The sequence below is a fragment of the Phyllostomus discolor genome, chromosome 2, assembly GCF_004126475.2.
Source record: "Phyllostomus discolor isolate MPI-MPIP mPhyDis1 chromosome 2, mPhyDis1.pri.v3, whole genome shotgun sequence".
NCBI lineage: Eukaryota > Metazoa > Chordata > Mammalia > Chiroptera > Phyllostomidae > Phyllostomus > Phyllostomus discolor.
In genome coordinates this window covers 177,867,943-177,891,246 of record NC_040904.2, presented here as the reverse complement: position 1 = coordinate 177,891,246, position 23,304 = coordinate 177,867,943, and the positions used below count along the sequence as shown (strand labels likewise).

The 23,304-nt window shown below is 43.2% G+C and overlaps 1 protein-coding gene across 2 annotated transcripts in view; it reads right to left on the bottom strand.

The window, feature by feature from the left end:
* Window positions 1-22,254, bottom strand: part of TMTC1 (transmembrane O-mannosyltransferase targeting cadherins 1) — a 234,511-nt gene extending 212,257 nt beyond the window's left edge. For both annotated transcript variants that reach the window (XM_036019208.1, XM_028533351.2), the window contains exons 1-2: window positions 21,754-22,254; window positions 3,647-3,824 (exon numbers count right to left, since the gene is read on the bottom strand). In XM_036019208.1, coding sequence (XP_035875101.1) covers window positions 3,647-3,824; window positions 21,754-22,061 — 486 coding nt within the window. In that variant the 5' untranslated portion in view covers window positions 22,062-22,254. The remainder of the gene's footprint in view (window positions 1-3,646; window positions 3,825-21,753) is intronic.
* Between the last annotated feature and the right edge of the window lie 1,050 nt (window positions 22,255-23,304).

Sequence of the window (23,304 nt, the reverse complement as noted above, 5' to 3'; positions counted from 1 at the left end):
GATATCTCGCACTAACCCCCTCTCCCACCATGTTCTATTTTTCTTTGTTAATGTAATTTATCACTGTGTCTTTTCTAAAGCACATCTCTTTTTTCTAGTCCTCTGCCCTTCTCCTTAGAAACCTGAACTAATATTTATAATCAAATAACAGCCTCTCGATTTTACTTCCTCATATAGATTGTTATGTAGGTCAAATTTCTTCGCCTCCTTTTCACACCTCCCTCCTTTCCTTGTGAATGCAAATAGTTTTTCTAACACTTTTCCCTAAATAAGTGTCCAACCCTTAGATTCTTTTGCTCTTATAATTGTGTTACCATGGGGTTTTTTTTCAATTAGTACAAAAGCTTGTTGAAACCCTTTCTTAAAGGTCATTTTGCTAACAGGATTTTCCTTTTTTATTTAGAATTCAACCTAACTTCATCAGCCCACGATCACACTGTCAGAGGTTACCTGCATTTTATGTTTCCTACTCTGCAAGCTGAGAATTAGGACTGTCATTGTCCTATGCATTTGCTCTTTCCTGTAAAAATTTCCCCAAGATGTTGTAAGCACAGATTTTCAACTTTAAAAATTATTTGTCAGAAACATAATATTGTCACTCTGGCCAGGTGGCTAAGTTGGTTGGAGCATCATCCCATACACCAAAATGTTGCGGGTTCAATCCCCGGTGGGGGCACTTACAGGAGGCAACTGATAGATGTTTCTCTCTCACATTGAGGTCTCTCTATGTCTGTCTGTCTGTCTGTCTGTCTGTCTCTCTCTCTGTAAAAATCAATAACATGTCCTCAGGTGAGAATTTCAAAAAATGTAATATTGTCTATCATTTAGAAATTGTGTTGGACCAGTATCATATACAGGGTGGAGCAAAACTAGGTTTACAGTTGTTAAATACATGAAACACAGGGTTTGTATTATTTCCTATACAAACAACTGTAAACCTACTTTTTCCCACCCTGTGTTCTCCATGGCTGGGTAGTAGCCCTTGATAAGCAGTTCTCTCACATCACAGCCAGGAAGAATATTAAAAAGTTATGTTACCTCTCTCATCTTTAAAAATTCATATCAAAACTTTTCATCATAATTGTAGATACTAGAAAGAATATAATTTCCCATGCAATGTAAATATTGACATTGTAAAATAAGGCTATAATGCTACTGTTTTAAATGTACCAAAAGGAATCTGAAATGTACCTTAGCATTTTAAAACTCATCATTTCCATTTAAACAATATCAACAAGCTCTTCTGTAAGTGGTGGACATTTACACTTCCCCTGAACTCACAGTTCCACTTCCTTTCCCCCTGAGCATTTTTCTTAATTATTATACAGTTATGCTTAAAAATACATGTTATTTTATTCTCTCTCCCTATGATAAAATACAAATGTAGTGAAATATGTTTTTAAAATTTTTTGTGATAATTTTCTGTATTATTCTTAATTTTGTACTATTTTTCTAGTTAGTATTAATATGTAATTATTTAGTACATCATAAATAAATTACACAAATGATAAATAAGTATCAAATATAAAGGATAGATCTCTAAGTAACAGACGCAGCAGCCTTCCCTTCAATAAACTCACTGTGCTATGGCTGAATACCACCTTTCGTGAGACTAGGAAAGCATGCAGCATCAGTTCAGTTCTGGCTTTCATCTTTTTGGATGGTTCGCAGAAATGGGAATAGAACCAGCCATGTTATCACAGTGACAGAATTCTTTGAACGCCAAAGCTATCCACAAAACCATAGTGATCTATGCTCTCATATACTGTTTAATGATCTACCAGCCAATGACAACTCAATCAGGTCCTCCATAATTTAGGTGAAAGCAAGTAATTTAAGCACGCCCATCACTGCAGGCTCCTGTCATTAGTCACTCACTCCTCACTCTCGTCGTTTCTCAGGAGCACGGCAAAAAGGCTTCGCCAAGACTTTCCAAGGGACTGTTACTTATGCCTCATAGTCTTACACTTTGGGGCACCTTGCCCAGTCTAAGACATTCAGAAAAGGCTGGAAAAATTACCTTTAATAATGTAATATTTTAATAAAGTGACTTGTTTCTTAATTACTCTAAATACATTTTTGTTAAAACCTTGGGCTTATAGATTTAGAATTCTGTTTGTGGAAAATGTCCATCTTATAGCCTAAAACCAGTCCTCATTATCAAACCAATGGCCAAATCAAACTTCCTGTGTCAGTCCAAATGAACATATTATTATGCATCCCCATGACGGCCATCTCACTTCTGAATTCGGAATGTCAACACAGGACCCCACGCCCTATTCCCAGTGACATGCTCTAATCTTCACAGGATTTGTGTTATATAAGACAGACAGATAGGAAGCCCTCCTTGGGGTTTATGATGCCTCAACTGAAGGAGACCTGGCTGACAACAACATATTAAATTGTTGGTTGCTCTGAAAGAAAAAGAGAAATATCAATGTGTTGTTTCAATTGTTTATGCATTTAGTGGTTGACTCTTGTATGTGTCCTGACCACAGACCAAACCCAAAACCTTGATGTATCAGGAGGAGCTACTCTAACCAACTGAGCTACCCGGCCAGGGTTGAAATTGTTCCTTTTTAAGTGCCTTCAAAGTTTGTGCACCTGATGCATAGTAAATTTCTGATGTATGGGAGACATTTCCTCTTTTTCTTTTTCTTCTTCTTCTTCTTCTTCTTCTTCTTCTTCTTCTTCTTCTTCTTCTCTTCTTCTTCTTCCTCTTCTTTTCTTCTTCTTCTTCTTCTTCTTCTTCTTCTCCTCCTCCTCCTTCTTCTCCTCCTTCTTCTTCTCCTTCTCCTTCTTCTCCTTCTTCCTTCTTCTTTAAATTACAGAAGAGCAATTGAAAGGGGAAGAGGGAGAGGAGAACTAACTTAACACCTTTACCCCAGGTGTGTTCTCAGGCAGATCAACTTTAGGGAAAGTGTCCAGGTGCAAGCTGAGGCTCTAGAAACAATTGTTTTAAAACTGTGATGCCCATGTCTTCCTTGGAAAGTCTTTGCCTACCCTTAGCAATAAACATAAAATAAATCAACTCTAGTTACTGAGATGTAAAACAAAGTAACTTTGATAATACCATGTTGGGGCGTGATTAAATCAATATTTTAAAGAGGACCAGAGATGTAAACTAACTTTATAAATACATTTCTCATCTTCCACAAAATAACTGTACTTCATATTAGATCATTTGAAAAAACTATGCATTAGTCTCCTAAGTCCATCTTTCTAACTTGAACATCAGTCTAACTTTTTATAACCCTCCTCAGCACTTACAATTATGCATCATAAATATCACGAGTACAAAGCAAAGTGAGAAAAGGTACAGCAGGAACAATGACCCAGCATAAGTATCTCAAAATTCTCCTTGTTGTTTAAATGCATTATGGCTTAAATTTCCTGCAAATAAAGAATGGTGGTCATGCACTACTACCTGTAGTAATAACAGTGGTTATTTCAAAAAAACAATTAAATCCTGGAGATACAATAAAGACCATTTGAACATTCAAAATGAAAAGTTGTCAAGCAGAATGATATATATTTATAAAGATAAAAATTTTAATAGAGCTTTAAATTAACATGGTTTTGGAAGGAAAAAAGTAATCAGTTTAGCTTTTTTTTTGTTATTTCATGGAGTTCCAGTGACACTCACCGCCTCAGTATGAATCGGATGCACAGCAAACAGCAACGCCGTAACAAAAGCAAGTCCACGATTCTTGAAGACAGTTTTGTCACACGTGTACATCAGCACAAGGGTCACGAGGCAGTGCAGAATTACATTTACTGCATGAAAGTAAAATGGGTTCATGCCAGTCAAAAATATGTTTAGCCTGTAACAAAAAGACAAAAACAAAAACAATTAGCTACAAAAAAACCCCACATAAGCACAAGGAAATCAGAGGGAATCTATCATTTTAAAAAGTAAGCTATTCAAATAATTATTTTTAAATGACTCCCAACCTCAGGCTACTCTATATACTTGGAGTATCGCTTTTTTCCTATCTCGGAATTTTCCTGTCCACAGCAATCACTGCGAACAGAACACAGATTTTTTCAGAAGACTTTGTGGTCTCACAAGAAGGCAGGCAGATAAGCGCTGACCCTATTTTCCTCTCTTTGTGGCCAATGCAAGCACCTCAACAACACTCTAGCTTCCCTGCTGGTTCTTCCAAGCAGCTGAGTGTTCAAAGGCAAGTCCACAGGGCCGTGAGTGAGAGCCACAGCCAGTGGACATGAGAAAGAAATCACAGGACTGTGACTATGGTCACAGTTGGGGCAAAGCAGGCATAAAGGTGTTCTCTTACCCATGGTGCCACAGGAACCAAATTTCCAGATTATGCACCAGAAATTATCATTAATTCCCACCCCACAGGCAAGCATCCTATTTCCAGCCACAGCTGAATGTAAAAGGATGAGCAAAAGCATAGCATTTCATGCTGTTGCAAAGGGTAAAATTTTCTTCGTTTTTTACAGTCAAGTAGAATTATACTGGGTAATTGTGCTATAGTTATTTTATCCACTCATCTACTGATGGATACTTGGGGTGCTTCCACATCTTGGCGATTGTAAATAATGCTGCAATGAACACAGGGATGCTTATGGTCTTTCAAATTAATGTTTTGGGTTTCTTCAAACATGTTCCCAGTGGTGGGATTGCTGGTTTAAAAGGCAGATCCAGTTTTAATTTTTTGAGGTATCTCCATACTGCTTCCCACAGTAGCTGCACCAATCTGCATTCCCACCCACAGTGCAAAAATGTTCCCCTTTCTCCACATCCTCACCAGCACTTGTTGTTTGTTGACTTATTGATGATATAGCCATTCTGACAGGTGTGAGATGTGATGTCTCACTATGGTTTTAATTTGCACAATTGGAGAACATTATGCTAAGTGAAATAAGCCAGTCAGAGAAAAGACAAATACCATACGATCTCACTCATATATGGAATCTAATGAACAAACTGAACTAACAAGGAAAACAGACAGACTCATAGATAAAGAGCAGGATAACAGCTCTGAGAGATTAGGGGGTGGAGGGATGGAGCAAAAAGGAAAAAAGGACTCATGGACATGGACCACAGTGTGGTGACTGTGGGGTGGGGGGGTCTAAGGAAGATAAATGGTAATGGAAAAAGTACATGAAAAAATAAAATGAAAAAATAAAAATAAAATAAAATAAAGGAGGGAAGCATAGCATTTGAGAATTTGTATTAAATATTTCCCAACACAAATTCCCACAGATTTCAGAATCTGAATTTCAAGATTAAGACAAAAAAAAAAAAGAGAGAGAGAACCAAAAAGAGAAGGGAAATTTATTGTTCAACATCTTAAAGAATACTTTCCTGAGATAGAAATGCAGAACAGAGAGATTTTTAAAGATTGCCTCAAATTTAATAACAGGGCACAATGTCCCCAGCTGAGTCTGTGGGTTAGAGAAAAAGTGCAGTCACACAGGGCATGGTTCCTTTGCGGCGGGGCAGGGCGCAGACACGCCCTAAGTGCTATTGCCTATAGGTATCCATACTCCAGCCAATTTCTCCAGAACAGCAATCCCACATCTTTATTTTCCCACCCTTGATCCACTTCTTATAGAAATACTTCCTCTTTGCCGAAACAATCATGAATGTAAAAGTCAACATTAGCAATGACATAGGCATATTCTAAATACTGAACTTGATTCATGTGCAGCTTTAACCTACAGATTTTTAAACAACTCAAGCTTTATTTGGACACATGTATCTAAATATCATAGTTACTAAGCGACTCCATTTTCATCTCTACTGAACTAAGCTTAGAAAAATGAATTGCCGTGTGGGGTCCAGCTACGGGGCTCTGACGCCAGCTGTGTTGGTGGGCCTGTGAGTCTGCACAGGACTCAGAATCCTTAAGACAGGAAGGAGACTGGTGTGAAATAACTCACCCGAAGGGAAAGAGGAACCAGCAATGAACTAGGGAACTGGCGGGTGCAACTGAAAATGAGAGAGTAGTACCCCGTGACAATATAAGAGAACCCACACACAGTGAGAGAGCGCTGGAAATCAGAAAACCAGGGACAGAGAAGCTGTGAGAAGGGTAAAACCAAGTCCCCATCCTCAGGCAACTTGGGTGCAGTTCCCTAAGAGCCCATTCCCGAGGATGATTATACACTGTTTTCCACGTCATCCGGCTGAGATTTCCAGGCCAACTAAGCCATCAATTTAACACTGAGACCTGTGACTTTGAGAGGAATAAGACAATCTCACACCAAGTTAGTGGATGTCTCTGGGCCACACTGGAAGAAGAGTTGTCTGGGGCCACACATTAAGTACACAAACACGAAGGAAAACTGATAAGCAAAAAAAAATGGTTTTAAGTAAATTTAAGATTCTGTGTTGGTCTGCATTCATAGCCCTCCTGGGCCGCATGTGGCCCACAGGCCACAGGTTGGACACCCCTGGTTGTCACTGTGTATCAAAGGCTTTAAAAAATAGGTACCCTTTGACCAAAAAGTCCACTTCGAGGAAATTTCCATTAGGAAATAACCTGAAAAGTATTTCAATAAACATATACAACACATACATGTAATATTATGACATAGTAAGAAATGCATACTTTATTCCTCATCCTGACTCCTGGTCAGAGATATGAAAACCTTTATAATTTCCTAAGCAATGAAGGCGCTAGAAGCCTCTTTTGTTCTGACATTTGGTCTCTGTCCCTGGGTCCTGGCACAGAGCCCCTAAATCCCTTGAAATTCCCTGGGTGATAAATGTGTCTTTTGTACTAATAAGGTGACTCTTGGTGGACTCCTGCTTAGCTTCAAGATGGGGGCTGGCCACTAGAAAGACCAAGCCATGATTAGAAGATTGGAAATTTCATCCCCACCTCGCAACCTCCAGAATAGGAAGAGGGGTTGGAGATGAAGCTAAAAATTGATTATGCCTACATGATGAAGCTTCCATAAAAATCCCTGAACCACAGGGTGCACAGAGCTCCCAGGCTGGTGAGCACATCCAAATGACAAGACGGTCCAGCACCCCAACCTGAAGGAGACAGAAGCTCGTGTGCCTCAGACTCTCCAGACCTTGCCCAATGTATCCCTTCATCTGGCTGTTCACCCTTTACCACACCCCTTATTATATAACGAACAGTGCACGTAGGTGTATCCCTGAGTTCTGGGAGCCAGGATAGTGAATTATTTATTGAATCTGAGGAGCAGTCACGGGAACTCCCAATTTGTAGTCAAGTGGGACAAAATGTAGGTAACCTAAGGACCCACTACTTACGAATGACATTTGATGCAGAGGCAGTCTTGTAGAACTCAGCCATTAACCTGGAGGATCTGATGCTAATTTCAGGTTGACAGTGTCAGAATTAAATTGAAATGTCATACACCCAGCTGGTATCAGAGACTTGGTCGGTTTATCAGAGTAAAGCCACACACCTGGTGTCAGAAGTATTGTGAGCATGAGAAGAGGAAGAGACAGGAATCTTCTTTTCATTGCACAAGGATGCATCTCACTCTGTCAGTTATGAAAATGGCACTAAAGAGAAAGCAAGATATCTAATAAGCTGAATCCCTGATGTATTTGGCTATTCCCTCAGTATGATACTGTAGATCATAACATGGAACTACAAATAACGGCACTGGCTCTAAAAAGGGGACAAATGACTTGTTATTTTTCAAAAGTATTCATTTTTTAGCCATTTGAAAAGTAAAAAAGCATCACTAAGGATAGTGTTATAATTACTATAACGCCACACTTTTATAAGGTACTTAAAATCATTCCTTTCCCCTTCTAAAAATGACATAAATTGGTCGGCATGAGTTGCCTTGGGGTCCACGTGTAGCATATCTGAAATGCACAGGTGTCATCCGTATGGATTATTATTTCTGGAAATGGGTTAGGACAGAGTGCCTGGTATTTTTAGTGAATTCAATTAGATCCCAAAAGCAAAAAAAAAAAATAAATAAACTGCTAAAGGGGGAACCACTGTGGTAAGAAGGTGACAGCATGAAAGTGTCTCACATGGAACCTGGCCCCGGTGAATCTAAGCTCTGGGGAATCACCTAGGACCTAGAGTGTGGGGAGTTCCCTACAAGAAAGAGAGTGACCTCTCCAAACTATAGATGAGCTCGAAACAAATTGATAACCAAATTTCAGAACTTATCCTTTTTGCGAGCACTGGAAAAAAAAATCTCTGACTTTGGGAGCCAATAGGAGTTCACAGAAAGGAGATTTCACTGATCAACCTCATACAGGACAGAGGATGTGAGAGACACAGCACATCTTACACAGGCATTTACCAAATCTCTCGGACTCTCCTCGCATACAAGATGGAATAAGACAGATTTGCAGCTAACGCAAACAGAGGTGAATAATTAATCAATGTCTCTTGGATGGAGACCTCCAGTGCACGTCACGGGATTCTGATATTATCTCTGGTCTGCCCAATACTTTTACTGAAGACTTCAGTGAGTCTGTAGTGCGTGCTAAGCAAGCTTGCAGGAGGCCTGTAACTGGGAAGGAGAAATTCTGTGCTGGGAGGCTGATGGATGGACATTCACAAGGAGTTTAAGTGCCTGAAATAGTTAATTAACTCTAACACAGAATATGGGTAACAGTAAAGACCCACATTTAGACATAAAAATGAACAAAATATTTGCAATCAGATTAAAACTCTACACAGGGTATTGTTCAAGGGCCATTGGTTTGCCCTGAACTCACAGATTTGCTGTGTCTTGGATATCAAAACAGATCAAATCCCCAACAGTGGGGCAGGAAAGTGCATAAATCAAACTGTTCTTCAGTTCACTCCAACAGATACTTATTGAGTGCCTACTACATGTCAGGTATGATGTGCGGCCCAGAGATACAAAGAGGAGACATGGAACCTGCTACCAAAGAGTCAACAGCATCATGAAGGAAAGAGTGGCACTGGAACACATAATTAATGGTTAGTTTAAAAATTCTGGCAATGGGAAAACCTACCAGGTGCAGAGACAGGTAGAAGTATTCTACCTACAGGCAGGAGTGGGCAGGTGGGTGGTATCCCATATGAGACAGCAGCCCCTTCACGTGCTATTTAGCTGCGGAAGCACCTTTACAGGAGAGCTTTAGGATACTAGAGGGATGGGAGGGTCTCACAGGAAAGTAAGTTTGGGGAAATCAGGGATGCTCAGCCTAGAGAAAGATGACAGAAATGATACAAGTTCTCCGGAGGAAAGGATCTTTGCCATATTTAAGGTCATATCCCCAGTGACTACCACAATGCATGGTTCATGGTTATCACACAAGAAGTATTATAAACGAATGGATGGAAGTAGGAATGAATGAATGAATGAATAAAATATTGAAGTAATATACTTATTCGAAGAAGCTCCCAGAAGGGAAACTATGATCCAATAACAATGTTGCAAACACACTGTCCAAGAGCTTAGCTGGCAAATTGTCTTGTTTCACCTGTATGTATTTTCTTTTTTTAAATACCCACATTTTTAAACAGGTGGTTTCACATAAAAAAATTCCAGCTTCTCTTCAAATGTTAGACCTGGCAACTCTGGGCCTACATAGCGGCATGAAAATATTTGTGTTCCCATTTAGATAGAACAAGAAGTCACAATTTGCCACAGTGCCTGCCAACTACTAAGAGGCAGACTTCAGCTCAGAGAAAGAATATTTGAAACTAGAATAGTTGGATATTATGGTATTGGATAACCATAAGTGTCCTTGCAGAAGTGTGATAACAGCCTACCTTTAACACTATCAATAAAGAACTGTCTCTCAAGTTCCACATCACCCTGAATGTACCTCCATTATAGCATTTACTCAATTTCTTTAAACTCTTTTACCACATTCTTCAAATATTGTAAGCATTTTTCATGCATTGTAAGAAACTAATTTCTTTTCATCACTGTATCCATCGCACTTAGCACATAGTAGATTCTAAATGAAAGTTTACCAAGTGAACAAATAAAACTTATAGTAACTTGGAAGTTGGAACAGACTGCCTTTCCCTTCCAATGCTACAACCTCTTTTTTTTATTTGACTGGGCCTTCATTTCTCCTTTAAAGCTAGGCAAATCAACAGGAAACAAAATATGTTTTCTGAAATAATTGTAGTCATCACGTTTGGCTGGTCGAAAACCTTCCAGATTTTGGCAAATATTAACACAGAAAGCCCCTCCTCCTTCCGAACTCCTCTGCCTCGTTGTGAAACTTCTCAGAAAGGTGGAGCCACACTGAGCTCACAGAAACCAGAGGGTGCCGGTCCCCAGGAAAGGCCACAGGGTCACACAGTTTGGCACTGAGAAGTCTCAGGAGGAGGGAGAGGAAGGGGAGAGGAGAGAGCCTTTGGCTGCCCTGCTGTCTCCTCACACTCTCCCAGCCCAGAGCTTTAGAAAATGCCCATTCCTCTCTGCTAAATTTCTGCTTTGAAAAATAGCGCTGGTTCAGAAAAACAAAACCAAGCTGTATCTCAGCGAGTTCTCCTAGGCACCACACTAGGGCCCTTCCTCAAGGGGGCCCCCACTCCACCTCAGTCAGACAGCTCTGCCTCCAAGAAACTGTCAGAGGTCTGGAAGAGGCACACAAGGTCCTGACTCTCTATTGTGGTTGGGGATTTTTTTTGTGGGGGAAGTCCCTGAACCTGAAGTTTTTCTGGTATACAGATCAAGCAACATTTAAGAGGGCTGACCATCTACTTCATGTCCCAGACCACATAATTAATAAGCCACTACCAATGATCCCTGTGGGTCAAAACATTCTGACTACCACTGCATCCCCACGGCCTTCATGGCAATGCACTCTGCCTTGTCTTTGGCCGCAGCGCTCTCTCTGCAGCCTGGCCTCTGGCGCTCCGGACCCGTCACCCCCACTGAAGCCACAAAGCCCTCCTCACTGGCAGCACCTCCCACATCACATTTTGCCTTCAGAAAAGAGCTAGCGCAGAGCTTCTCAAAGCTGCAGGTGCTCCCTCACCAATGCATTTCTCAATGTCTCCGTGACTGGAAGTCACCTAGCCCTCTCAGGGAATAAAGCAGAGAGAGAGGTGGCGGATGTGAGCAGGCAGCATGTGAAAAGTGATGCATCCTAACATTACTATCTTCGAGTAATTCCTTTCTCTCCATTATGGCACCTCAACTTCATTAAATACAGGTTCCCACTGAGCCCCAGTGGTTCCCAGGATTCTGAATCACCTGGTATGGAAGCTACAATTGCTGATTCCCTGATCCCATCCCAAGATACTCTTAGTCAGTAGATCTAAAATGGGGCCCAGAGATCTGCAAGCAAGCCAGTGACTCAAGACAGGTGATGCTCATAACCGAGACACAGGTCTCAAAGCTTATGGGAAGGTTACCCGTGGTTGCCACATGTACCAGAAAAATTGAGTTTTCTCAGTAATAACACATACATTCTTTCCCAATAAGAACTACAAACCAGGGAAGAGAAAAATTAAATGTAGCCCTTATCATCCGTCTCTGCTGTCTCCCATGACGGGTTCTCCAACACTCCCCGGTGAGTTTCCACGGCTCAACACTAAACACACAGTACATCTTCCTGTCCTTTTCTATCACCATTCATTTTTCTTCCTCACATCTCTTGCTCTCATCACTCTCTCAAATGCTTGCAAGTGGTTTCCATAGTCCTCTTAGATCATTTAACCAATAAATAACGACATCTGGTTCTTCTCATTTTTCCTCTAAGACCATCTCTTTTTGGCCCTTAATCATTTTGGTTGCTTTTCTTGAGCATTCCCTTCAGGACCAGGAACAAATCAGCAAATCGTCATCACTTAATGTATCTCAATAACCAAAGGATGTGACTCGCAGGCCACTGCACACAACAGGGTGGAGGACAGATTGGTGTTGAGGCAAAAGCAAAATTCATGGATCCTGTTTGAGCTCAAGACATCGCATTTCCACCTGGCTACGAGGAAGTTACAGGGAGGACACAGAGGAAGGGCAGCTGGTCAGGAGGAGACCACGCCCCGCGTAATGGGCAGTTATGGTCACTATTATCACGTAAGTACTCAGTACTCAGACGAACAACAACATCAACAAGAAAGTGAGAAAACTGAGGACAGGAAGATCAGTACCCACATCTAGAAGACAGCAAATCCCACAAGAAAATCTTCAAAAAGAGAGGCAGCAAATAATGAAAATTAACAGATCAATACTGAGTTGGTTAATTATAACTCTAAATTGTCCATTTTTAGCAATTTTTTCCCTTTAAAAGGTACACGTTTGGTGGAGTTCCTGGATGCAACGCAGTTTGGACATTGACGCCCAGACTTCATGCTGATTTCACAACTGAGGACGGCATCCTGTACGAGGCTCCCTTCACTCAGACACCAGCAGCGACTTAAGTGGCTGCGAAGCCACCTGCATGTCTGACACACTGGCCACAAATTCAGGGGTTCTTACAGCTCCCTCAGATTCAATAATTTGCAAGAACAACTTAGAGAATTAAGGAAAACACTATACTTATGATTATAGTTTTATTATTAAAAACACAAATCAAAGCCAGTCTAAAGAGAAGGCTCATGGAGTGAGGTCTGGGAGAGTCCTAAAAAGAAACCATCCGTGTCTTCAAAAACATCACCCTCTCTGAATGCTGATGTAAGATTACCAACCAGGGAAGCCCAACAAAGTTTCAGGGCTGAGTTTTTCATTGAGGTTGCATTACGTAGGCTGTTTGACCCAATCATTGGCCATGTGAGTAGACTCAGCCTCCAGCACCCCTTTCCCTTCCAGGAGGCTAGAAGGTTGGGATGATATGTAACTTTAAGTCTCAGCTCTCTAATCATATGATTGGTCTTTCTAGCATGGCCATCCCCCATTCTGAAACTATCTGGAGACCTACCATGAGTTTGCTCCTTTTTAGCATGAATTGGGATGTGGCCCCTGGGGCCCACATGAACCACAGAGGCACTCCTATCACTCTGGAAATTCCAAGGTCTAGAATCTCCCTCAGAGGAACCTGGGACAAAGACCAGGACAAAGGCAAATTCTGTATTGAACAAAACTCGGAGACAGGAAGTCACAGTCATCATAGTTCCCTTGAGAAAGCATTTTTGGGTCCTTAGACCCCATTTGATACAACTGGAAATGATAATTCATGTCTACCTCACTGACTGGAAAAAATGGCCCCTCCTTATAGACAAGAGGACAACTGGCATGGATACTCTTTAGTCCCCTGAGAGCAGGGTGTGGAAAGAACCCCATGTAATTCTGGCATTTGCCTCAGAAGGTACAGCTGCTGCGTCCAGCCTTAAACTGGAGAGCAAGCAGCCAACAACCATCACACTTCAGAAGGCCAAGCAAGAGGAGTTTGATCCAAAAGTGCTCAAGATCCTCATTCTCTGCAGCCCCAGCCCCAGCAGGTTACAGCAGAGGGCCGCCCTGCCCCTTCCGGAATCAAAGCCCAGCAATCTTCACCCCCCAGGAAGCAAAACCCACTGGAACCATCTGTGTGTGTCCTGGGAATCCCTTCCTTGCCAGCCTCCACTTTTCTGTTTGACAGAGGAAGACAAACAAGGTAAATAAGCCGAGAGATAAGTCAAGCAGACTTTTTGCTCTATGTTATAAAGGTGTAACCCCATCTAAATATTTGCCCGAAGAAGTCAAGCATTCACCAAAATGATGAATTCATTTTTATAACAGTAATTTATCGAGCCCCTACTTTGCATGCCAGAAACTGTTCTAGGTGCTGAAGATGCACCTTGTGCTCACGTGGTGGTGAGAGGAGATAAAATCCAACAACAAATGTGTGATGCCAGGGAGCAGTGAGGGCTACTAAGACAAAGACGGTAAGAGAGTAAGGATGAAACATGGAGGAATGCCTGCTATTTTAGCTCGGGGTAGCCAGGGAAGGGCTCTATGAGGAAGTGACATTTGAGCAGAAACTGAAGATGGCGAGAGAGAGCAAGAATGCACAGATCTGGGGGAGAGCATTCCAAGAAGAAGAAACAAGTGCAAAGGCCTGGTAGCAGCAGGTCTGGCCCGCATACAGAACAGGAATGCCGCTCACAGAAAGCTGACGTAGATAGAATGTCGCTGATAAATCAAAGGTCAGAGAGGCAGCCAGGGGTCAGATCAAACAGGGCCTTTAGAGAGAAACTATTTCTCATCACTTGGAAGGAAAAGGAACACGGCCATTACTGTGGTATGATCAAGCATTCCTCACCTCCCTCTTTATGTAGAATGACTACACATTCAAAGTTAGAAAAAAATATGAATATAGCTCCAAAGGGAGATAAAAAAAGACATTTGTTGATTGGAAAAAGAAAAAAAAAGACTGCTTCAAAAGATGTTCTCCAAGCCTTCATTCAGAAACTCCCCTACAAAACCCCTCATGAATCAAAAATATATTCCTCTGATGTTCTATCCCTCCTACACTCCAGACTGCAGTCTACAGCATATTTCACATCTAAAGCACATTCTAACAGACAACAATCAACCTCTCCTCCTATAGAAACAGTAACCTTAGTTCAGCATGAAATTTTCAGAAGCCATTTACTAAATTGTTCTCTAGAAAATCTTGTTTGCCTCCAATCATATTTTTCCTTGGCTTTATCTATCACTGAACATCCTAGACAATCTAGTCAAGCATCCTGAACAATCTCCCCTTGTCTCCTATCACAGACTTAGACAACAAACTTATCAGTCTTGTAGCAGTAACCCCTCTTAAAGTGAATTCCCACACAGGTCAAGGTGAAAGGAGCACAGCCAAAAGGAACATGCCACCGTTTCTTTCAGGTTTTGAGCATAGAGGCGAAAGCTGATTTTCATGGTTGGCATACCATGTGTGACTATAAGGTGCAAACTGCTGCAAAAAACAAACAAAAAACAACTCCAAAGATCCAAACATTAAAGTACTGCAAATCCTTCCAGCTGCGCATATTAAGATATTCTGTTATTTTTAACTCTGACATTTTAAACTACCCACTTTCCCTATTATGGTTTATATTCCCATCAGAAGCATTCAATAAAATAAAAATTTATAGCAAACTAGTAGAATACTATGATCGAATAGCCTAAACACAGAAAGACTGTAAGCTCCTTTAATTTGCCTTAATTTCCTCATCTTTAAAATGTAAAACCCACTGGTTCTTTCTTGTTAAAGGAAGCTTTGATTGCTTCCTGGTATGTAATGTCACTGCTAAGGATCCAGCAGGAGCTACTTCTCAAAAGGAAGGGGCTAGGGAGGGAATAAAATAAAAGCTAAGCACCCTTCAAATGCAAGTCAAGGCCTTTTATCAAGGTGGGGAGTTCCAGGCATCGTGGGTTTGGTTTTGTGTCGCTCCAGTGTCTAGAGTGTGTTTCTCCTGATCCCAGAGTTAAAAACAGGTCAGGGCCAGTGCAGGATAAAGAAGCAGAATAAAAAAGGTTACTGCTGCAGATTAACTTTTCACAGATGTTTTGATTTTGCTCTACAGTGGTCCAGAAATATTCCTGTGTGCTCTTGGAAACGATCTCATGAAAAAGCTGAATACAAAATTAGACCAAAAACAGAAATTCATTAGAATTCTAAATTCACTTCAAGGAGCACAAAAATATGGCCATTTGTGTCAGTTAAGGTTCCACCACAGGAGCGGAACCACTAGGAATGATACAACAGAAGGGACTTAGTCTAGAGATTTGACCTTTCCTAATTGTGGGAGCTGGGTAATAGGCTCTGGAAGACAGCTGCTTCTGTGTCTGTAATAGAAGTGGGAAGTCAGCAGGCACTGGGGAAGGGAGGGCGGATGCACTTGAAGTAAAGGAAAGGAAGGATCAGCTGGAACCCATGAAGATGAACTTCTACTTCTTAAAACCTCTAAGGCACCAACTGGAATAATGCAAATGGCTTACAAACAGGCTGGCACCCTTCCCCAGAGAGCTGCACACTCACCTGCACCATGATTCCAAGTAGCTAATGGAGATCTGGAGAGCTCTGGAGGAGCTGTGGGCCTGGCTTTAACTGCACACCAACAGGCAGGTTAGCCATAGTGTCTAAGGCTGCAATAGCACCGAAACCTACACCAACCTTCTGAGTGGGAACACGGCCACTTCACTTTCACTTTCTAAATCTCTAAGAAATTTCTTTTGTGTCTAACTCTAACCCAGTATAACACTGGAAAGGAATTTCCAGGAAACACAGTTCCGGTTTAGCTCAAACAAAGCCACCACATCTTGATAAGCTGCCTTCATTTTCCATTGAGCTCTGCCCCTCAAACCTGGTGAAAGAAGACACCCTGATAATCCATGTCCTCATTTCAAATTCAGCCAATTTCTTATTTGAGAAAAATTGTGAATAGTATCTTTCTGTACAAGCAAGCACCTTTACAATAACAAGCATTATGCATCTGTACTTATTTATTCACTGTTTATTCTTTTAAAAAGGGATTTTATTAATTCATTTTTAGAGAGAGGGGAAGGGGGAGAGAAAGAGGGGGAAAGAAGTATCAATGGGTTTTTGCCTCTCACGTGTCCCTTACTGGGAACCTGGCCTGCAGCGCAGGCATGTGCCCTGACTGGGAACTGAACTGGTGACCTTTTAGTTTGCAGGCTGGCACTCAATCCACTGAGCCACACCTGCCAGGGCTATTAATGGTTTATTCTTAAGGGAACTTCTAGCTCTCCATGTGTGTAATATTCATTCACTGAATCAAAGATAACATAGTACTTTTAATAAAAAACAGGTTTGAGTTTTGCACTGGGAAACACCCTGTCAAGAGGATGAAAAGACAAGCTATAGAGTGGGAGAAAGTATCTGCCAAGCACATATCTGCTAAGGGATGTGTACCTACACTATATTAAGAAGTACACCATGTGTGGCTCAGTGGACTGAGTGCCAGACTGCGAACCAAAGTGTTGCAGGTTGGATTCCCAGTCAGAGCACATGCCTGGGTTGCAGGCCAGGTCCCCAGTAGAGGGCGCTCATGAGGCAACCACACACTGATGCTTCTCTCCCTATCTCCCTCCTTTCTCCTCTCTAAAAGTAAACAAATAAAATCTTTAAAGTTAGGCTTTGAGAGAATTTACCTGCACTTAATAAAGGACATTTATGAAAAGTTCACAGCTTACATCATACCCAACCGTGAAAAATGAAAGCTTTCCCTGTAAGATCAGGGTTAAGACAGGAATGCCTGCGTGTGTCACTCCTGTTCACCATGGTACAGAAGTCATAACCAGAGCAATGGACAAGAAAAAGAAATAAAAGACCTCCAAATCTGAAAGTAAAATTATGTCTGCTCACAGATGACATGATCTTATATGTAGAAAAACCTAAAGACTCCACCAAAAATCAATTAGAAATAATACATGAATTCAGTAAAGTGACAGGATACAAATTCAACATTAAAAATTCAGCTGCATTTCAATACACTAACAACTATCCAAAAGTAAGAAAATAATTCCATTCACTATAGTATCAAAAAGAGTAAAATACACTTAAGAATAAACTTAGCCAGTTTTCACCAGGCTCATTTTTTGGACTGTTGTCCCATACACCAAAAGTTTTGATTCCCAGTCAGAGCATATATCTAGGTTGCAGGTTTGATCCCCACTTGGGGCGTGTACAGGAGGCAACCCATGGATGTTTCTCTCTCACACTTACGTTTCTTTCTTTCTCTCTCTCTCTCTCTTTCTAAATCAGTGAACATATCCTTGGGTGAGGATTAGAAAAAAAGAATAAACTTAGCCAAAGAGGTGAACAGCTTGTACACTTAATACCATAAATCACTGATGAAAGGAATTAAAGAAGACATAAATAAATGTAAAGACATCACAGTTCATGGGTGGGAAAATTTAATAATGTTAAAATGCCTCTACTACCCAAAGCCATCTATAGATTCAACATAATCCCTAACAAAATGCCCATAGCATTTTTATAGAAATTGAAAAAAATCATAAATTTCATACTGAACCACAAAAACACCTGAATATGCAAAGAAGAACAATGCTGGAGGCATCACACTTCCACATTTCAAAATATATTCCAAAGCTACAGTAATTAAAACAGTGTGGTATTGGCATAAAAACAGGTATATAAACCAAAGGAAAGGAACCAAGAGCCCAGAAATCAACACATGCACATAGGGTCAAATGATCTTCAACAAGGGTGTTAAGAACACACAATGAGGAAGGATAGTTTTTTCACAAAAATGGAACTGAGAAAATGTCCACACACAAAAGAAAGAACTTGAACCCATATCTTACACTGTATATAAAAATCAACTCAAAATGTATTAAAAAATTAAATGTGAGACCTGGCACTGTAAAACTCCTAGAGGAAAAGCATGGAGGGAGAAACTTCATATTAGGCTTGGCAATGGATTTCAGATATGCCATCAAAAGCACAAACAATAAAAGCAAAATTAGACAACTGAAACTACACCAAATTAAACAGCTTCTGCATAGCAAAGAAACAATCAATGGTGCAAAACGGCAACCTGTGGAATAGAGGAAAATATGTGAAAGCCACATATCTGAGGTTATTAATATCTAAATATATAAGAAACTCTTACAACTCAAAGCAAAAACAAAGTACAAAAACAAATAACCTGACTTGAAAATGGGTGAAGGACATAGACATTTCTCCAAAGAACACATACAAATGGCCAACAGGTATATGAAAAAATGATGATATCCTAATTATCAAAACATAATCATGCAAATCAAAACCACAATGGGATATTACCACACACCTGTTAGGATGGCTTTTATATTTAAAAAAAAAAGATAAGTGTTGGCTTGGCAAAAATGTGGAAAAATTCAACAATCTGGAACCCTTGTACACTATTGGTAGGTATGTAAAATGGTGCTATCACTATGGAAAACAGGTTAGCAGATCCTCAAAAACTCGAAAATATAATTATGCCGTGACCCAGCAATCCTACTCCTGTGTGTATATCTAAATGAATTGCAATCCGAATCTTGAAGAGATATATGCACCTCCATGTGCTCCATATGCTCCATGTTCACTGCAGCATTATTCACAATAACCAAGACATGGAAGCCACGGAAGCATCCAATGTCAGATGAATGGATAAAGAAAAGTGACATATGCATACAATGGATTGTTCAGCCTTAAAAAAAAAAAGACAGAAGGAAACCCTGTTCACCTGTGTTGCCATGTGTGACCACACAGATGAACCCGGAGAACATTATGCTAAGTCAAGTCTGCCATTGGCAGAAGTCCACTTTTGAGGTATCTAAAGTAGTCTAACCTGTAGGAACAGATCAGGAAATGGTCGTTGCCAAGAGCAGCGTTGGGGGAGAGAGCAGTCCCCACTGCACAGGTATATAGTTTCAATTATTCAAGAGAAGTGCGCTGGAGAGGCCCGGGACGGCATGGTGCCTGGATGGAACAACGCTGTGCTTGCACTTAGAGATGGTAGATCTCACACTGTGTTCTTACCAGAATAAAAATAAAAAGTAAAATTTTTTAAATAGTTCTAAATTCTCAAAGAGTTTTGCTCAAGCAGACCTAACTTAAGATATAATTAAAACAGTCTGCATATATTTCAAAGGCCACTTGGTGTTTTTACCAATTACCTAAAATAAAAATCATAAGGGCATAATCTATGTAAAGCACCTAGGCCAATGCTTGGATCACAATGGAAAGTCAATAAGTATGATTTTCTGTCCCTCCTTGCAACAATCTTTACAGTTGTGTGGGTCTAGTGTGGTTCATGTCACCCCTGATACATGCCCAGATTTATGCGATTGTATTAGTGGTGCAGTTTCACCTCAGGTGACTGTGTGCTAAGGAAATTTCCAGGCCTTATTTAAATCCATGGGCCTGTGTGTACAGAAAGATCAGTTCGCTTTCTGTTTCTGAAGAGGCACCCATCCTTTCCAACTAGTGCTCTGTTGCACCCTAGGTTTGCAACTCAACCTTCTCAAAATAAATTTTTTAGAAGTATATATTGCATAGCCAATAAGATACACAATTCAAAGAGCAATGCATCTCAGACACCAAGCTGCTTTTTATAACCGGTGGTTACAAGAGTTGCCCCTGCTCCCCACTCCCCTGCTCCTTTGCCCTGGTTCTGCCACATCTCTGCTAACTTTCCTCTGCAGTGGCTTTGGCTCACTGTCTACTCCCTTCCCGCCCTCCTTTCTCCTGCCCCTGCTGTCTACTGCATTAATTAAAAATAAATAAAATATAACAAAACTTTTTAGAGAGGTAAGAAGTGAAAACGCCCTTCTTCACCCTCCACCAACTGGACAGAAGCATTTGACATTGACCTTTTTAAACAGAAAATACTCAGAACAGGGACATTCACAGCTATTGTAAGTCCAGCACACCTCATGCTGTGAGCGCCAGCACCTTAAATTAGCCAACAACCCTCACTGTACTAGATGAAAAAGGCAGGTGAGTCTAAACTTAAACATTATATTTGTGCCATCTAAGGAGACTTTTAAGAAACATTTGGAAAACTGAAAGTACTGAGCTACTCAGTAGCTGGAGGCCCCGGCGAAGTCTCTTGACAGGTGACTCTGATGACTTAGAAAAGGAAACCATAGCAATTGGCAACAATTCAAGGGCTTTTAACTTTCAGCTGAAAACCAGAACCACTTTCCAAGAGGACAAATGTTTATAAAATATTCTCTTCCGAGTCAAATGCGCAATTTCCTCACCCTCCTTAAAACATTAAACATTCAATGGAAAGAATTAAGTCAAAAGCCCGTGAATTGCTGCCAATTGCTATGGTTTCCTTTTCTAAGTCATCAGAGCCACCTGTCAGGAGACCTTGGCCTCCAGGCCGGGGCAGGCTTTTCAAACTGGCTCAAATAATCATTACCGTAAAGACGGGTTCATATTACACCCGTTAAAAAAAAAAAAGGGCTTAAAACGCTGATGATACTGAACATTATTTCAACAGTTTTATACGAGACATTATAAGCTCAAATGCTGAGCCAAATTATAAGGGGTTGGAATCAGGCTCAGGATGTATGACAGCACTCCCCTCAAACCAGCCCTTCTCCCCTTCCACCTGAAGCTAGCCCTCTTTTAAATTCAAGAAAATTCTCAACCCTACGGAACTCTGGCGGTTCCTCGGGTCCCTTTACACTTTATTCACACCAGAAATGCTGAATCATGACTCCGAGGTCGTAAAAGTATTTCGACTGGGACGCCAGGGTCCCCAGAGGATCCCACGTATCTGCATGCCTTTCCTTTGCACCTTTCGAAGTCTAGACCCGGGCCCTTTCCGCACACTGGAGAGCTTCTGGGAGCCTGCAGGTCCAGAAAGAGCCTCTGCTCGCTCTCCTGCTTCTCCGCAAAACTCACGCAGCCCTGGCAGCTCAAGGCTCCCGCCTCGTCTCCTCGGAACGCGACCCCTAAGGAACTAACACACTCCCCAACTGCAAAGCTGCAAAACACCTCCGAGAAATTCCCAACTTGGAAGCATCACCACCCCAGCCAGCGGTTCGGGGCTCCGCGGGTCCACGCGGGTCTCACTTGACCACGTTCCGGCAGCGGCGGGGGACGCGGAGACAGCGCCTCCAGCCCCCCTCCCGGCCCTCGCCAGCGAGAAGCTCCGACTCCTGAGAAACTCGATCCCAACTCCCGAGCCCGCGCCTCCCCGGCCGCCTGGGAGCCCAGAGAAGCGGGGCCAAGGTCCACGGAGCAGCGTGGCGTGGACAGCCCGGACAGGGAGGCGCCGAGGGGAAGGGGAAACAAGAGAAGAAACGCCCCCCGAGCTCGTCCCGCAACTTCTCGGAGCCCCGCAGGGCGAAGTGCAGAGCAGCAGCGGCGGCGGCGGCGAGCGCGCGGCGAGGACTCACTTGAAGGTGAGGACGCAGAGCGGCCGGTAGGACTTGTGGCTGGTGTTCTCGGCCATGCCCTTGCCCCAGAAGTCGTTGGCGAAGATGCTCCAGCGGAGCGGGGTGCCGGGCCGCAAGTCGGGGTTGTTCACGATCGCCCACACGTCGTCGTGCACGAACTCGCCCTGCAGGGAGCGGCCGTAGCACAGGCAGCTCGCCCCGGCCAGCAGCGCCGCGGCACCGGCCGGCGCGAGTCCGCAGTCCCGCCGCCGGGAGGGCGCGCGGTCCTCTCCGCCGCCGCCGCCTCGGGCACAGCTTGTCACCACCATTGCGCCGCCACCGCTGTCCTGGCCTCTCCCGGGCGTCTGGCATCCTCCCCGGCCGGGGCCCCGGCGGCGCGCGGCGGCTGCCTGGAGGTGGGCTCGGGCATGATGCTGCCACTGAACCTGCCGCCGGCGCCCCGCGCTGCGCCGCCGCCTGCGCCTCCGAGTTGGCCCAGCTGCAAATAAACAGCAGTCCCCCCGCCTCCCCCGGCCATCGCCACCTCCTCCGCCCCACTGCGCATGCCCCGCTCGCTCCGGGCTCCGCCGCCACCCCCCCATCCCGGGACCGGGGCCGCTTCCCCGCGCACACCCCGGCGCCCGCCGCCCGCGCCGGGCTCGCCGCGGCAGTCTGTGCCCGGGTGCCGCGTCCCCCGGCAGCGGCGAGAGTTCGCGCGCAGGTGGAGCGGCGGTCGAGGCGCGGAGCTGCCCGGGTTCCCGCCCGCCCTGCCCCTAGGCTTACCCCCATCCTTTCTCCTCCACCCCCTAACGGGGCTGAGGACCTGGGCTGGCAGACACCTCGGTGCCCGCAGCCCTCCCTCAACGGTGCAAGTGGCCGCCGCCTGCCGGGAAGTTCCAGGCTTTTCAGCACCCCGGACAACAGCAGCCGCGACGCCAGGGACACGCTTTCCCGCCCTGTGCCCGCGCTCGCGCCCCGTCGCCCGTCACCTTCCCCGGCCTTTCTGCCCCCCACCGGGCGCTGCCTCCGGCGGTTGAGCCGTCGGGCGGAGGAGGCCGCGGGGGACGGAGCTCCCCGAGCCCCTTCCCGAAAACCCCGAGAGAGGGTCTCGCTGGCCGTGGGCTTCCAGCCCGCCGCGCCCCGTTGGCCCAGAGGCGCCACGGGCTGTTTCCCTTTGCCTTCCATTGGTCTGTTCGCGCTTAGAAAAAGTCCCAGGTTCGATTTTTGGTTTGAGTCTGGACGCTCAGTTGGCTCCTAAACATTTCTCCTCGTTTTATTTTTTACTGAAACTCTTGAGATAATACAGGAGATGCCAAGCAAATTACTTTTTCTTCCCATCTAAGCTTACCACTTGGATCTGGTTATACCAGGCTTTGGGAGTGTTTGTGCTGTTCCTACTAAATCAATAGATTAAATAAAATAATTAATTAATTGATTGATTAATTAATTAACACAACTGCGTTAAGACCTCTGGCATGACTCCCAATGGTCCCGTGTTTCTGAAAGGGTTTCTTTTTTAAAAAAAATACTAATTGTAATAAGTAAATAAATTAGGTGAGGATTATTAGAAGT